At 24.0% G+C, this 17,799-nt stretch overlaps 2 protein-coding genes across 6 annotated transcripts in view; both read left to right on the forward strand.

Moving 5' to 3' along the window:
* Positions 1-10,468, forward strand: part of LOC122505612 (C-Maf-inducing protein-like) — a 45,904-nt gene extending 35,436 nt beyond the window's left edge. Inside the window, exons 2-9 of one of the 2 annotated variants that reach the window (XM_043617340.1) lie at positions 2,884-3,063; positions 3,820-4,012; positions 4,207-4,606; positions 4,791-4,880; positions 7,062-7,314; positions 8,309-8,566; positions 8,671-8,971; positions 9,235-10,468. In XM_043617340.1, coding sequence (XP_043473275.1) covers positions 2,884-3,063; positions 3,820-4,012; positions 4,207-4,606; positions 4,791-4,880; positions 7,062-7,314; positions 8,309-8,566; positions 8,671-8,971; positions 9,235-9,359 — 1,800 coding nt within the window. In that variant the 3' untranslated portion in view covers positions 9,360-10,468. The remainder of the gene's footprint in view (positions 1-2,883; positions 3,064-3,819; positions 4,013-4,206; positions 4,607-4,790; positions 4,881-7,061; positions 7,315-8,308; positions 8,567-8,670; positions 8,972-9,234) is intronic. The other variant, XM_043617341.1, reaches the window with a different exon arrangement.
* Positions 1-17,799, forward strand: part of LOC122505618 (odorant receptor Or2-like) — a 77,404-nt gene that overhangs the window by 43,471 nt on the left and 16,134 nt on the right. Inside the window, exon 1 of one of the 4 annotated variants that reach the window (XM_043617357.1) lies at positions 9,797-9,933. The exons of 1 other annotated variant lie outside the window; for it this stretch is intronic. The gene's annotated coding sequence lies outside the window, so the exon portion shown is untranslated. Of the gene's footprint in view, positions 1-9,796; positions 9,934-16,751; positions 17,208-17,799 lie in introns of those variants that run through there. 2 more of the 4 variants (XM_043617360.1, XM_043617358.1) reach the window with 2 other exon arrangements.

Consider the following 17,799-nt stretch of genomic DNA (forward strand, 5'->3'; position numbering starts at 1 on the left):
CAACTAAATGTGCGGATTAGTGGTAATAAAGAATTTTAAAGAAAATATATCATCTATAAACTAATCTCGTGTGTCAACTTGGCAAAATTATAATCTTCATGTTGAACGAGAATTAAAGGCTTTGCGGACAAAAGTCGTTACGTCGTTAAAACCATTCTCGAAATCGCATCTGTTTAACATTGCCACGCTTTCCTGTTAAGTTAAGCCGCACACAGTTATGTATTTTACCACTTTGCATCGTGATAACGATAACCGTTTTACGTTTTAAAAGATAAGACCACTAAATCGTTAGTGGCAATATAGTAATCTAAAAAAACTTACTGCGCATAATAGTTTATTACATTTCTTCTTTTTTTTCATTTCTATCCTACTTTTTTTTCTTCCTTTTATTATGTTTCCATACGAAGAATTTTAAAACTTTTAATTCAATGTAATTTAGAATTTTTAAATTTTTTGACTAAAATATTTAGCTACTATTTTTTATAAATAAGTTACTAATTTCACTTATTTCGTTGAAAAAAAGCCACGAATTAATTTCTTAAATCAAGATTTTAAATATCAATTTATTTAGTGAAGAAATTAATTCCAAGACTAAAGAAATTGAAGAGGAGGAAAATAGCAAAAAGGAAAATAAATTAAAAATTGAAATCTCTTTATATTGATTGTCAAACTGTGAAGATTCTAATCGTAAATAATTATAAAATTACGAAGAAATTGAGATTCAATATGGAGACGCTACTTTCCACCTGAGAACGCCAAGGTCACCGCTAGATGGCAGTTTACTTCTTGGAATTTATTTATTTCTTGGAATTTCTCCTGCCACCTGGTGGTGACCTTGGCGTTCTCAAGTAGAGAAATTAAACCACCATTTTTATCCTTTAAAAACTTTTTCATAATTAAAAAAATGTTACTTTGAGAATAATATAAAATATAAATAAATAAAACTAATTTTCCCTCTAAAATTGCAGGCGGGAAATTTCAAATATGAAATTGAATTATTTTCTCCCAAAGGTAATATTTAAGAGTTTTATTTATTTATTTTCTTTTTTTTTGGTGGGTTTGGATTAAATTTTCATATCGTTATCGCTTTCTACTGTACGATAGCCATGATGGATTTTACTTGTATAAATCAATTTGTGTTTGTATATCTGTATGTGTTTGCTTGAACGAACCCAATCTGATTTGCTCGAGCCGACCCAAATTCTTGATTGCTCTCGCTTGCAATTTAAAAGTAATAATAAAACTTAGTTTTCCATTCCTGGTATTGGCAAGTGAACTGAAAATAAATGAATTATTGACGGATATATTTTTTGTCTTTGATATTTATAAAATTATTAGAGAAAACATTCATGTATTCTTGTCGGTGTTTTAATACACTATTCTTTGTTTAAATGTGCTTTTATTTCATTTATTTTGAGGAGACAAATTTTTTTATATTTAAAAATAGGACAATTCTTTTTAAATAGTAAAAATATTTCGTTTTTTTAAAATATTTATAAAAATTCCTTTTTGATAAATTTTAAAAATAGTTTTTTTTATGAAAATTATTTAAAATAATATTGAAATATCTTTTTGAAAAATGTTAAAAATATTAAGTGTTAAATATTAAAATATTGAAAATATTGCATGTTAAATATTAAATGTTAAATGTTAAATATCAAATGTTAAATATTAAAATATTAAATGTTAAATATTAAAAATTTTAAATATTCTTTATAGTAAAATATTCAGTAAATTATTATTAATTTTAAATACATTTTTATTAAAAATATTTTTGATTGAAAAATTTTGCTGTATTGTTTTTCTAATAATATTTAAAGAAAGATTAAAAATTTTAATATTTAATAATTTTTATTGTTTTATTGTTTATTAAAATGAAATACCTATAAAAGTTTATTTAAAAAAAAACTTTTTAATTAGAAAGTAAAATTTACTTTTAAAAACGAAGCAAAATTAGATTTCTGAAAATAATAGAATTTCCGTGTAAATAAAATTTCTGTTTTTAATTAAATTAAACGTTTCTTCTAAATTTAATTAAAAAGGTCACTTTAGTTCGTTTCTAATTTTACTCATATTTGAAAAATTATATTTTTAATTCCTTAAAAATAGATGTCAAAAAATAGTTTTTTTTTATTAATTAAATTATTTTACAAACAAAATTGATCTTTAAACAATTATCATTATTATTATTATTATTATTATTATTATTATTATTATTATTATTTATTTAAGTTTTTTAATTATCACAACATTTTCTATTATTTTTGTTTAAATGTTAATTTATAAGAAAATTATTTGCAAGCTTTTTTTAGCTTTCGTTGTAATGAACAATTAAAGAAATATTTGTATTCCAAATGTTAAAACACAATTTTTTCCAAAAGAAAAAATTGCATTTTAAATTATTTAAATTAATTATTTTTTTCTGAAAAAAAATTTCGGTTACACAATTTTATTACTGGTGAAAATGAAATTATTTATTCAGATGATGCTTGAAGAACAACTCTTTCTCTCAATTTTAAAAGTTTAAAGAATAATATGAGGGAAAGTAGAAGTAAAAAAATGACTAATTAAAAAATTTATCATTTTCCGGAAATACAAAAATTTCTATGAAATAATTTAGATTTTAATTTTTATTACAATTTACATTTTTTTGAATTTTCGATAGAAATCAAAATTTTACAATTTTTAAGCAGATGTTATTTTTATTTTATAAAATTTTTAATAAAAAGTTTAATTTAAAAATAATTTTTTTAAAAATAGTTTTTTACGGTATAAAACTTGAAATTTTATGAAACAGATTTTTTTTTTATCATATATAATATGAAATTTTTCGAGAAATTTTATTCGTTGACTAAATTGAATTTTTTTCCCTCTCTTTTTCAGCTCTCTGGATTTTTACAACAACCAGTTCCGTATAGTTCAATGTCTGAAGTTTATGCCGTTGCAAGATGGGATCCAAATTACAAATATTGTTTGAGAATCGTTCTTCCCGATGGATCGCTTTTGCTCCAGGCGAGCAACGCTTATACAAGGGACCAATGGTACCATTCTATCCTCTGGAAGGTAAATATTATTTTTTATTAAAATTGCAAGCAGGAAAAAAAATGACAACTTGGTTTCTCAAACATTTTTTTTTCTTAAGGGGGCCTAAAAACAGATCTTTTTTTTAAATAAGAAGGGAAAAAATAATCTAGACCTTCGGGCTTATTGAAATACTTTTCTATTTATTTTAAGTGTTCCTATAAAATTTTTTTGGTGAAATATTGAAATGGTTTTGAGTTAAGATAAAGTATTGACAATAATTGGCAACTATGTTGGAGCTCATAACTTGAAAAATATTTTAGATTGTTCTCTAAAGTTTAGAATGCGTATTCTGTAAATTTATGTATTCTCGGATATATTACATGAAAATTTACTAAAAAAAGAATCGATTTTTGTTGACTAAAGAAGAAAATTTTCTTTTTTTGAAGGGGGGTTGGGAGAATAGTTGATACGCTCCTGGCAGATGAATGCGCGCGCGTCTCCCCTCCCTCCTAAGTCTGCTGGCTATATAAGAGAAGAGCGCACAGTTCGCATCGTCAGTCTGCGTGTTACTGTCAGGAGATATATTTCTTTTTATATTTATATAATTGAATTCTTTTTAGAGTGATTCAAAATATTTTTTAGGGCCAGGGAAAAGTCGAAATTTTGTCTGCCAATCAGGGAAAAACAAAATTAATTTTTTGTGGCGACCCTTTTATAGTTTGAAAGTTTTCTATTTAATTGTCGAAGCGCTTTTTCTGTTGAAACAATTAACAGTGGGAATTTTTCACTTTTCAGAAAAGTATTTACAAATATCAACACATGGTCTCAGTGAGCACCAGGGAGGAAGTCATTCTCCGCGAATTAAAAACCCTGGTTGACTTCGCCTTGTGGACTCCCCTTCAGGATGAACGTGTTCCTGGAGCGCCACTTGAGGCTGTGGCGAAACTTTTGGAAGATCCCGTCGTTATCGAAGCTGACGTGAAAAATGGTAGAAAAATAATTAATTATAAATAAAAAAATAAATTTAATTAAATTAATAAAAAAAAAAATTATAATTAATTATTTAATTTTTTATTAAAATTTTAAATAAATTTGACTTGGGGCCATAGGAGTTACATTCAAAAACTCCAATGGCTCTAGGCAGAGGGTGAGAACTAGAATAATTAAATAACCAAAAATTAGCAGACATTGACGAGATAAAGGAGAAGAAGGGACGAAGCGACAGGAGAAGTTGGGCGGAGGCAGTGTTGGCGGTGGCGGCGCCACTTTTGGAGAAGGCAGCACCACCACCGAGTTTGACACGAGTCCTATCGAAATTAGCCCAACGACATCCTCGCTCGCCATTGGTCCACGCTCTCAGTCCGGCAATCACACGATGCTTGAAGCACACTGTCGATTTTGGAAAATCGCCCGACATGCGGAAGTTACTTCAAGTGTTTGTCGCAGCAATCTATGAGAATAATGACGGCGAGAAGGCAATTCGCGAATACATTGCGTCCGTTCATGGTCCAGGAAGTGACTGTCCACATCCACGAGTGCTGCCGAATTTAGTTTCAATTTGCGTCGCTGCCATTTTTCACAGGTGAGTCGAACACTTCAACTGTTCTACTGAAAGCGCTCTCGTGCTGCGCTCGGTTTATATACTCACTCCGGGTGGGGAGAGTTCGGTAGTGGGGAGCTCTCGGTCTCTGATTGGCTGCGCTTAATTTCAGGAGCGTCACACGATAAAATTTCGCCCTAATTTTTCTTGAAATTATTTTTCACAGGTTCGAAGTGGGAAATCGAGATTCTGTGAATGAGGACAAAACTGTCGAGTTGCCACCTTTGAGTTGTTATCTTCTTGTCTTAAATGTGGCGTAAGTTTTATTTCAATAGTTTTCCATTTTTTTATAGAATTATTATTTATTTTATTTTTTATAATTTTACTTAAATATTTCAAAATTAATTCAATTTTAAAAGTTTACAATTTTCAGAAAATAAATCAAGTTCAAAAGGTTGTAATTTGAAATTTTAGAAAATTTCAATTTTGAATAAATTTAATTAGAAAGAACTTGGATTTTTGAAAAATTTTAATAATTCAAATTCTTCTGAAATTTGGCAAAATTTTAAATATATAGGTATTTAATTAACTATTAAGAATAATGGATCTATAGAAGAATTTTAGTTAAAAATATTATTAAAAAAATTGAATTTTGGAGAAAAGTTAGAAATGATTGCAGAAATTCAATTCTTTTGAAAAATGTAAGCAGAATACTCCACAGAAATTCAATTATTTTCGAAATTTTTTTAAAATTCTTGTCAAAATTTCAATTATCTTTATAAATAATAAAATTCTTCGCAGAAATTCAATTATTCTTAAAAATTTTATAAAAATTCTTGGCAAAATTCAAAATTTTTTGAATTATTTTCAAAAAATTCCCTCAATCCAATTCTTTTTAATATCTACTATTTTAATAAAATTTTCTAAAAGAATTTAATTATTTGAAAAAAATTTTAATAAAATTCTACGCAAACATTTAATTATTTTTACAAATAATTTTTGAAAAAATTGCATTTTTTCAATGCAAAATTTCAATTATTTTCAAAAATTATTAATTCCTTCATGGAATTCAATTAAAATTGTATTGAAAATAATTTAATTCTATTATAAGGAATTGTAACAAAATTCTTATCAATAATTGAATTCATTCGAAGAATTCCATTAAAATTTTCAAAATAATTGAATTTTTGCGAAGAATTTTATTAAGATTTTTGAAAATAATTCTTCGTAATAATTTAATTATTTTCATAAGTAATAAAATTTTTTTACAGAGATTCAATTATTTTCATAAATAATAAAAATTTTTACAGAGATTCAATTATTTTCATGAATAAGTAGAAATATTCTTAAATTTTTTTTTTTAAATTCGTCAAAGAAATTCAATTATTTAAAAATTTGTTAATAAAATTTTTTATGAATATTCAATTTCAAGAAACTTTAAATTATTCAATAAATTATTTATTTTTGTATTTAAATAATTAAATTCTCGTAGAATTTTCTAATAAAAATTGAATTAAAAGTGAATTTAAATTAGAATTTTAGATAATAATTGAATATTAAAATCTAAACATTAATTGTTAGATATAAAATGAAAATGGTTAAAAATTAAAATCTTTGAAAATTTGAATTTTTCATACTTTTAATTAAGAATTCTGTGGAATTTAATTTTTTCAAAAAAAGTTTAATTGAATTTTTAATTATTTCAAGTTTTTATTTTCTAAATAATTAAAGAATTTTTGTAAAATTGAATTGTAAACAAATGTTTTTGCAAATTCACAAATAAATTTTGCAAAAATGATTTAAAATAATTGATAATTAATAATTGATTTCTTGTGAAGAATTTTAAATAAAATTTTTGAAAATGATTACATTTTTCGAAGAATTCACTTAAAATTGTATTAAAAATAATTGAAATCCTGTAAAGAATTTTATTATTTAGGAAAATAGTTCAATTCTTGCAACAAATTTTTATTACATTTTTTTTTGAATAATTGAAATCCTGTCAAGAATTTCACTATTTATGAAAATAATTGAATTCTTACATCGAATGTTATTTAATTTTTTTTATAATAATTTTGAATTCTTTTAGAAAATTTTATTAAAATAGTAGATATTGAAAATCATTGAATTGAGAAAAAATTTTGAAAATAATTGAAATTTTGCCAAGAATTTTATTAAAATTAAAATTTATTTTTGAAAATAATTGAATTTCGGAGAAGAATTTTATTATTTTTAAATATAATTGAAATTTTGACAAAAATTTAAAATAATTTTTAAATATAATTTAATTTTTTGAGTATCTAATAATTTTGAAAGTAATTCGCAGAATATTCTTTAGGGTCAAAGAAAAAGTCAAAATTTTGTCTGGAAATCAGGGAAAAACAAAATGAATTATATGTGGTAACGGTGGTAACCCTGTTTTAATTCTTTTGGTAAAAAGTGAGAAGTTATTTTTTAAAAAAGAGAAGAAAAGAAAAAAATTATGCTTCATTTTCAGTTCGGAATACGCTGATTGGCGACCGGGACTCTCGGCCCTTTTGCAACCGGTCCCATTTCCGGAAGAAGCATTAGCCGACAAGGAAGTTCAGGAATCGGTGTTAATGTGCGTAATGCAACGTCTCGCCAAAGATCCAAGATGTACAGTTCATCGAGTATTACTTCCGGTACGGGAACCACGTCCCGGTTGGATTCACATTGTTGCACCTTCGAGTCCCGCTTGTCCCGATCAAGGCGAATTATTCGGCGAAATGGTAATTAGAAAATTAACATCGAAAATAGTCAATAAAAACTGCTTTTAAATTTATTTTATTAAAAAAAAACTTTCTCGTCACATGTTTTTCAAACACAAATTATTCAAATCGAAACAAAAAAAAAATTTTTTTCAAAGATAAAATGCGAATTTCGAGTGTAAAAATAAAAAAAGAAAATTATCAAAATTGACAAGAATCGATCGAAAGTTTTTTTGCGAAAAAGGAAACGACGAGGTCAGTGTAGTTAAGTCATTTATAGAATTTCAATTTCCGTACAATGACGTTAATGGTTTAGAAAATTTCGATTTTTAGTGGAAATGATTATTTTCAGATCATTGAATTTCAAATTTATAATCTTTCAATTTGCAAACAAGAATTTGAAAAATGGTATTTAAAATTTTGATAGTTCTATTCTTGGCATTTATTTAAGAGCTGTGTGTGTACTCGCACTATACGGCTTCATCGTGTTTAAAAATATTGCTGATTTATTTTTGAATTAAAGAAACATACGAGAGATGTATTTCACATCAAATTCATTAAAAGTAGGAAAATTCTACAAGGTTACTGCACGTATAAATTACTATTTAATCGATTTTTTTTTTAATTTTTCGTAATAAATAAAAATATTCAAGTGTGACTGACATTTTTTCATATTTTGACATTTTGTTTCGAAGAATTTACTTAACATTGTATTAAAAATAATTGAATACCTTTGAAGAATTTTACTAGTTTTGAAAATAATTGAATTTCTGCAATTATTTGTAGCTTTTCTTCAAAATTCAATTTTTTTAGTGTTTTTAACTAAAATTCATTTTTTTAATAATTTTTCATTTAGAAAATTCTACGAGAATTCAATTATTTATTTTTAATTACTACGGTTACGTTACAGAAACGTAATCGAGTTTTGGCAGTGGATGCACAATGTGAAGTTTCAACCCGCTTCACATAAGATTTTTCGAGTATGTGTGTTATAGAAATAATATTTTTTTTCTAGTTAACAACGCTGTTGGGTTGTTGCTGTCGAAGAAAGCGGTTCATCAGCTCATTGATGAAGCAAGCCGGCGGTGCTTGTATTCTATTGGGTGTAAGAGGCTGTGATGCGGCTCAAGAGGCTCTCTGCCTCATGCTAGAATGGCGTCTATTGCCAAACGAAGAGGCACGACTTCAAGTTGTTTCCGCTCTTCAATCGACTGAATCGGGGAGAAATCGTTACGCCGCTCTTTGTCAGAAGCAGCGAAATCTCCAAGAATTGGTGAGTTACTTTTTGGAATTATTATAATTTATGACGATTAATTTTTTTCAATGCCACATTTTGATTTTTAATTTGACACCTAATTTTTTTTTCTCTTTTAACAGCAACAAAAAGGTGGACCGAGAAAATTGACGCTTCCAGTTCGTGCCACCGATGCGGATGTTGCATTACTTCTTGGAGGCGGAGCTTTGGGCAATTTAGAGTGCTTGAGTTTGGCATTCACTTCAGTGACGTCCGCTTGTGCCGAACAATTAATAAAATTACCCGCCCTGAGGTATTTGAATTTATGGGCGACTCAATTTGGTGACGCGGGCCTACAAATGATAAGTGAACATCTACAAAAACTTCAGGTTCTCAATCTCTGCGAGACGCCTGTTTCCGATAAGGGCATTTCCACTCTGGCCTGTAAGTTTCTCCACTTTTTTAAAAATTTTATTTATTAACTAGCAAATATCACGATTATTAATATAGATTATTATTCTATTAATTAAGTTTTCTATTAATTAACTTTTTATTTATTAATTTTTCTATTAATTAATTTTTTTATTTATTAATTTTTCTATTTATCAATTTTTCTATTTATTAATTTCTTTAATAAATTTAAAAGACAATTTTTTCTTTTGTATTTGAATAAATGAAATTTAAAAAAAAAATTGCAAATTTTGCAGCATTGACGAGCCTACGAAAATTGAACCTGAACAGCACTAAATTATCGGCACAAACGTTTGAGTCGCTGAAGAAGAGATTGCCGTCACTTCAGGAGTTTGACGTGCGCTACACGGAGGCCTGGTGACCCGAACTTACCTACAATTCTTCATCGATCAATGGCGATTTCGATCGACGAAAAATTGATGCTCCAAATCAAAACGGCAACTCGTTTAAAAAATCCAATGCAAGGACAAAGAGTTAAGGCGGTTGGATAATTTAAAAGTAAATCTTCGAGATTCCCCTTTTTTTAAAAAAATACTTTCTTCTCAATTTCCACCAGTCACGAAAAAAAAGACACCACAAAATAGAGAATTTACTTTAAAATGAAAGGAACCAAAAAAGAAGAGATTTCTCGGAGAAATGAAGAAAGCGCAGAGAAACAAAAATTTATTGAGAAAACGAATTAAACGAATTTTTGCGTCTTTCTAAAAGAAATTCGAAAATTTTGAAAAATAGTGGAAATTTTGCAAAAAAATAAGTGAAGAATTTTATTTCTGAATTATGGAAGAAAAAATAGAAGAAGAAATAATATAATTATTGAAAAAGGAGAAAAGTTCAATTGGATCTGGAAGAAAGAGGGAAAGAAAATTCGTCAACGTTATTCAAAACCAATCCGAAGATGATGAACTGAATTGAAGAAAGGAAATTCACAGTATAAGGTAACTTTTTTCTTTTTTTTTTTACAATTTGGGGACAAATTTAGAAATAATTTCGGGAAATTTTCCTGAAAAAAAACAATTTTTTTCGAAATCTCTTCACTTAATGCAAAAGGAAACAAAAAAAAGAGTTTACAAAATGAAAAGAAAACTTCTTGAACATAATAGAGTGAAAACATTTATCAAAATAAAATTTTCATTCAAATGAAAACTTTCATAGAAATGAAAAAACAATTATTTCGCCGATAAAATGTTTCGACGGAGGATGCCAACTGCCTTAAAAAGAAATTCTGAGCTACCACTGCCAATAAGTGCGTGCAGAAACAGAAATAAGAAAAAAAACAGTCCAGTTTTAAAAAAATAAAAAGCTCCATTCAAAAAAAAAAAAAACTCTCGAGTCACACTTTATAAAACAAAATAAACCGAGAATTTTTAACTGTTCAAAAAAAGCAAATTTTAATTTAGATTTAATTAAAATAAAAAAATATTTCTATTCGATGCAAAATTTTCAAGATTTTTTCAATTTTTAAAAAGAATTTTTCAATTATAAACGTAATTGAAAAAAAATGCAAATACACTTGTATTTGAAAAACTAAATTTTAAAAAATCAAATTCAAAATTGTAAATTTAATTTAATTTTCTGAATACAATATATTTATTTCATGTTATTTAATTCATAGTAATTATAATTTATAATTGTTTAGTCAATAAATTAAATTAATAATTTAAATAATAATAATTGAATTTATTAACAATTATAATTATAATAAAAAAATAATTTATAATTATTTATTATCAATTTTTTAAAATTATTTGTACAATGAACTATTTTTATTTGATAATGAAAATCAAAAAGTTAAATTAAGAAATTAAAAATATTTTCAATTGAGTTAAATTAAACGAATTTTTAATTAAAAATGAATGAAAAAATACGTTTAATTTCGAAAAGTTCAAAACATGATTAATTAAGAAATTAAATGTATTTTTAAATAAAAAATTCTGTAAATTAAAAATATGTTTAATTAAGAAACCAAATTGAAAGTATGTTTAGTTAATAAATAAAATTCAGAATTGAATTTTATAAATTATTTTCCAAACTTAAGTTTATAAGTTAAATTTGAAAAATTTAATTAATAAATAAAAGTAAATTTTAATCTGTGTATATTTTATATATTTTTATAATTTATATATGTTTGTAATAAAATATATTTCTAATTTTTATATATTTATTATTTATAAATATTAATAATTTATAGCATAAAAATCTTTTTATCATAGATATGAAAAAATAAATTATTTTTCCAAGTATTATGAGTATAAAAAATGAAAAATTCGCGGTTTATTTTGAAAATTGCAACAAAAGAAAAAAATTCACACTACTCACGAGGGAGAAATTTCCATATATAAAAGCGCATCTCAAAGAAAAAAAAAAATTTCTCAAACGACAATTCTAGTGTAAATAGATAAGTAGAAATTAAGCGAGTTACGACGTTAATAATTTATTGTAGTTAGTTTACGTATTTATAAAAAAATATATATATAATATAAATACGCTTTACACACTCATAAAAAACACAATTACATAATTATTATAAAAGAAAAAAAAATACACGAAAAGACAAAATGAAAATTCAATTTTATGTAATACAGCAGAAGAGAAAAAGAAAAGAATTTAGGATGTAATAAATATATCTCTATATATATCTCCAATAATCTCCAAGACAAAAAAAGAATAATTAAAATTATAAAAAATTTCAAATGGTTACATAACGTTATATATTACACACCTAAATGTTATATAATGTTGTATGACTTTTCTTGCCCGGGATCAAAAAATATTTTTGATCTCTTACCATTAAAGAAAAAAGTAAAAAAAAAACGAAAAAAAATTTAAATTCACCTTTAACGCTCTATAATATATTTCATTCTCTCGATAATTTTTCTTTTTGAACATTTTTCAAATATTGTTATTTAAAAACAAATAATATATACACAATACCATATTTATGTAAATAAAGAGCGTTATTGGATTAAAATTTAATCAAACTTGCACTCCTCCCTCAACCCCGTAACCGACACTAAAAAAAATATTAAAGATTTCTCCTCAATTTTCTATTATAAACTCTGTGAATTTTTAAATAAGATAAAAAGATTTTTCTTCCTGAAAATTTTCGAGCGAAAATTCAAAATGCTTTTCAATTATTACAAAAGATATATGTAAATTTTTGAAATTAAATTCTTCTTTAAAGTTGAGAAATTTTATATAAAAATATATTAAAGAAAAATTAACTGTAAAAAATATAATTTATAGAAAATATTATTAAAAAAAAATATAATTTATAGAAAATATTATTCAAAGAAAATTTATAAAAAATGAAAAGTAGAAAAAGTTATGTATTGAGATTAAAACTTATTTATTAAGTTTAAACATTTTATTTAAAAAAATTTTATTTACAAAAAATTAAGGAATAGAAAAATTTATTAAGAAATTTATTTTTTACGTTATTTTTGGATTTAGGAAAAAAATTGTAAGAATTAAAAAGTAAAAATTTATTTATTTTAAAAGAAAATTAATAGAATTTACTGCTATTAATTAATTTAAAACAAATTTTTCAAATTTTTTAAATTTTTTAATCTTTTTTTTAATTTTTGTATTTTTTTTAATTTTGAAATTATTATTTTTTCGAAATTTATTTTTTATATAGTAACTTTTGAAATTTATCTGTGAAAAAATATGATTTTCAACCTCGAGAATTTTGGGAAATTTATATAATAATAATTATATAGATGGAATTGAAGAAACAAAGGGATTTGAAATATTATAAAAATAATAAAGAGAAAGAAAGAAATAGGAGAAGTCTTTATTTCTGGAGAGAAATAAAAAACAAATATGATCGAGAAAATTATAAATACATATTATAATATGAAAAATTTTAGTAGTTATAAACTACAATAATAATAAAAATAAAAAAAAATAATGATTATTATAATAAAAATAAAAAATAATAATTATTATTATAATAAAAATAATGAAAATAATTATTAATAATAAAAGAAAAAAAATAATGTTTAATAATTATAATAATGATAATATTAATAAAAAATATAATTCTTTGATTCACCTAATTGATAGGATGACTGATTCTGTATTTCGTTTCACATATATAATATATTATTATGTAAAAGCTGCAAGGGAGCAAGCATTTTAAGAAGACTGTTTATGTCAATTTCAATAAGAATATTATAATTTAGTCAGTTATGATATAATTCATTAATTAAAAAAAAAAAGATATGGCAAAATAAATTCGAATTTAATACCATATAATTGTCAGGGTCTTAGTTGTCTTCCTCCCTCCCCCCTCTAGAAAAATTTAACGCCCGATGAAATTATATTTTTAATTTAGAAACCAAAATAAAAATAAAATTAATTTACAAATTTATTATTGAAATTAATTTATTTTTTGTAAAATAAAATATTTTTTTAAATAAATTTATTTTTTTTACATAAACTCGTTTTTATTTTAAACAAATTTATTGTTTTAAATAAAGAAATACATTTTCTTTATTAATAATAATTTATTTTTTCATAACTATAAATAATATTATAATTATAATTAATATCACTTGTTTCTGAAATTTTGAAAATGAAAAATTGTGATATTTATGTATAAAAAAACTGTTATTTATTATTTTTTATGAAAAATTATTTTTTATCTTGTCAAAAAGATTAAATTTAATTTTTTTTTTAATTCGTTGATAAAATTTTTCAAAAGAATTCAATTTTCAAAAAATTTTCGAAACAATTCAATTATTTTTATGAATAGTAAAATTTTTTGCAGGAATTCAATTATTTTCAAAACAATTTTAATTGAATTCTTCAGGAGAATTCAATTTCATGAAGATTTTAAAATTCTCTAAAAATAATTCAATTATTCTCGAAATATTAAAAAAAATTCTATATGAAAATTTAATTATTTTCAATGCAATTTTTAAATATATTCGTAAAAAAAAATGAAAGAATTCAATTATTTTCGAAACAACTTTAATTGAATTTCTCGAGAAAATTAAATTATTTTCAAATATTTCTATAAAATTTTTCAAAACAATTCAATTTTTCCTAAAATCTTAACAAATTCTTCGATCATTTCAATTATTTTTATAAATAGTAAAATTCTTTGCAGAAATTCAATTCATTTTAAAACAATTTTAATAGAATTTCTCAAAAGAATTTAATTATTTTCAAATATTGTTCACATAAAATTTATTTATTTTCTAAAATTTTAATTAATTCATCGGAACAATTCAATTATTTTTATAAATAGTAAAATTCTTCCCAAGAATTAAATTTTTTTTTATAAATAATAAAATTCTTCTCAGGAATTCAATTATTTTCAATAGAATTTTAATAAAATTCTTCTTCATAAAATTCAATTGTTTTCAAACTTTTCAATTAAAATTATTAAAAAAAAAACTCCATTATTTTAAAAAAAATTTAAACAAATTCTTCAAAAGAATTTAATTAGGATTTTAAAAAATTTTAATAAAATTTATCGCGATAATTCAATTATTTTCATAAATACAAAAAAATTCTTCCAAGGAATTCAATTATTCACGTACGTGAAGTTAGCACTCAAGCCATGAAATATATGATTCTTTTCAATTGGAAAGGATTGGTGGTCGTTTGGTGATCGTTAGGTGCTACTTCTCAACTTTAGGTGGTCAAAAATAAAAAAAAAAATAGAAACTTTTCAATTTTAGAGTGCTAACTTCACACTTGCACTCCAGTTTTTAATATTTTTTAAAATTTCTTTTACGTATCGTTTGGTGGTCGTTTGGTGGTTGTTAGGTGGTCCTTTTTAATTATTGGTGGTCATCCTAATAATTAATAATAACATTTTAAAAAAATGAACACGCAGGCGATTTTGTTCAAGTTCGAATGGCGCCAAAATTTAAATTAAGGAAAGCTTATTACACGTTTAAATTAAACAAAACCTCTGATTAACTATAATAATTTAACTAAAATTTTCAGATAATTTAAGTTTTATAATAATATTGCTCTGAATATAAGAAAAACTATTAAAAAACATTTTGTACATAGTTAAACTTTTACTATATACTTGTTGGATTAATTATTTCCAATCACTGCATTATTGAATATTATTATTATTATTAATTATTACACATTTATTTAATATATGAATGTTTTGTAGAGTGCCAAATTCACGTTTGCATTTTTTTAAAAATAATATTCATTTTTTTTAAACAACTTTACATCAATCGTTTGGTGGTCGTTTGGTGATCGTTAGGTGCTACTTCTCAACTTTAGGTGGTCAAAAATAAAAAATCTAGAAACTTTTCAATTTTAGAGTGCCAAATTCACACTTGCACTCCAGTTTTTAATATTTTTTAAAATTTCCTTGACGTATCGTTTGGTGGTCGTTTGGTGGTTGTTAGGTGGTCCTTTTTAATTATTGATAGTATGTAATCCTTTTTATGCGTTTTTATACGGAAGGGTTCTGCTTTCATTCAAAGGGCGCTGATATTCAAATTACATTATTCAAAAAATTATTTTAATTCAAAAACTTTAGATAACTGAAATAATATAGAACCCTCAATTGAATATCATTCTAACAATATTTATAATTTAATAAACTTTTTTCAATAACATATATATATATATATATATATATATATATATATATATAACATGTAATACATAGTACAATAACAAAAAATCTTTTTAAATTGTTATTCAATGAAACCCTCATAGCACACGTATATTCAAGATATTCCTGGAACATGTTGGGGATACCGATTTGTTTGCGGCGACATGGTTATCTTTAGGATGGGAAATTAATCTTTCCTCTTCATACAAAGTATTTTAATTAAGTAAATTTTTTTTACAAACATTTTATATTAACAAATGCAATTTTTTTAATTACTTTGTGAATTTTATTCTTTATAAATTTGCAATTTAATTGATGTGTTAACTTGACACTTGTAATTTTTTGTTAAAAATTTAGTATTTTTTTAAACTTTTCTAATCAATAATTTAATAGTCGAATGGTCCCAGGCGGCACACTTCACGTTTTAATAACTTAAAGTTACCGTTTTCAAGTCACCTTTTTGGTAATGGAAATTGTCAACAAAAAGTTAACGAAATGTAACCATCAAATTGTTGACTTTGAAAAGTTAACATATATTTACCGAAATCTTGTTAACTATTTGCAAATTTGAAAAAGGTAACAAAAAGTTATTGAAAATGTGTATGTAAATTTGACAACAATTGTAAGTTATCTAATAGATAATATTTTTAAGTTGACATTTTAAATAAAAAGGATTACATACTATCAATAATTAAAAAGGACCACCTAACAACCACCAAACGACCACCAAACGATACGTCAAGGAAATTTTAAAAAATATTAAAAACTGGAGTGCAAGTGTGAATTTGGCACTCTAAAATTGAAAAGTTTCTAGATTTTTTATTTTTGACCACCTAAAGTTGAGAAGTAGCACCTAACGATCACCAAACGACCACCAAACGATTGATGTAAAGTTGTTTAAAAAAAATGAATATTATTTTTAAAAAAATGCAAACGTGAATTTGGCACTCTACAAAACATTCATATATTAAATAAATGTGTAATAATTAATAATAATAATAATATTCAATAATGCAGTGATTGGAAATAATTAATCCAACAAGTATATAGTAAAAGTTTAACTATGTACAAAATGTTTTTTAATAGTTTTTCTTATATTCAGAGCAATATTATTATAAAACTTAAATTATCTGAAAATTTTAGTTAAATTATTATAGTTAATCAGAGGTTTTGTTTAATTTAAACGTGTAATAAGCTTTCCTTAATTTAAATTTTGGCGCCATTCGAACTTGAACAAAATCGCCTGCGTGTTCATTTTTTTAAAATGTTATTATTAATTATTAGGATGACCACCAATAATTAAAAAGGACCACCTAACAACCACCAAACGACCACCAAACGATACGTAAAAGAAATTTTAAAAAATATTAAAAACTGGAGTGCAAGTGTGAAGTTAGCACTCTAAAATTGAAAAGTTTCTAGATTTTTTATTTTTGACCACCTAAAGTTGAGAAGTAGCACCTAACGATCACCAAACGACCACCAATCCTTTCCAATTGAAAAGAATCATATATTTCATGGCTTGAGTGCTAACTTCACGTACGTCAATTATTCTCTTGAAATTTTTTGATAAAATTTTTTGCAAGAATTCAATGATTTTGAATACATTAGGTAATTTTTAAATTGAAAATATTTTTAAAAAAAATTTTTTTAAAGTTAAATTTCTTAATATGAAAAGTTAGGTTCATTGTAATTTGAATAATTTATTTCATTTTTGTAACAATTGTTATTTTTCTCCCTCATTTTATATAAATAATTATATTTCCACCAAAATGATAAATTTAAAAATTTAATTTAAGCAAAAAATTTTATTTTTATTCGCGTCTTTGTTATGATAATAGTGAATGAAGTGTGAATAATTACAAACAAAAAAATTCAGTGAAAGAAGTATAATAATAAATACGCGAAGAAAAAATGGTAAGTAAACACCTTCATTTATTTTTAACTGTTTGTACTTATCAAAGCGAGAAAGAAAAACACCCAAGGAATATGCTCGAACTTTCCGGAAGAAGATCGAAACAAATAATTTTATACGAACCCAATTGAAAAAATTTACCGGCTTGAGAGCGAATTTCCTTTAAATAATAATGTAAATAATTTGAAAAATAATTAAAATAATTTAATAAACAATAGAAAAGAAAAGAAAAGAAAAATAGCAAAATCGCAAAAAAACAGTAAAATAAGAAAAAATTTGAAAAAGAAT

The sequence above is a fragment of the Leptopilina heterotoma genome, unplaced genomic scaffold (genome assembly GCF_015476425.1).
Source record: "Leptopilina heterotoma isolate Lh14 unplaced genomic scaffold, ASM1547642v1 Lhet_361, whole genome shotgun sequence".
In the NCBI taxonomy this organism is placed as follows: domain Eukaryota; kingdom Metazoa; phylum Arthropoda; class Insecta; order Hymenoptera; family Figitidae; genus Leptopilina; species Leptopilina heterotoma.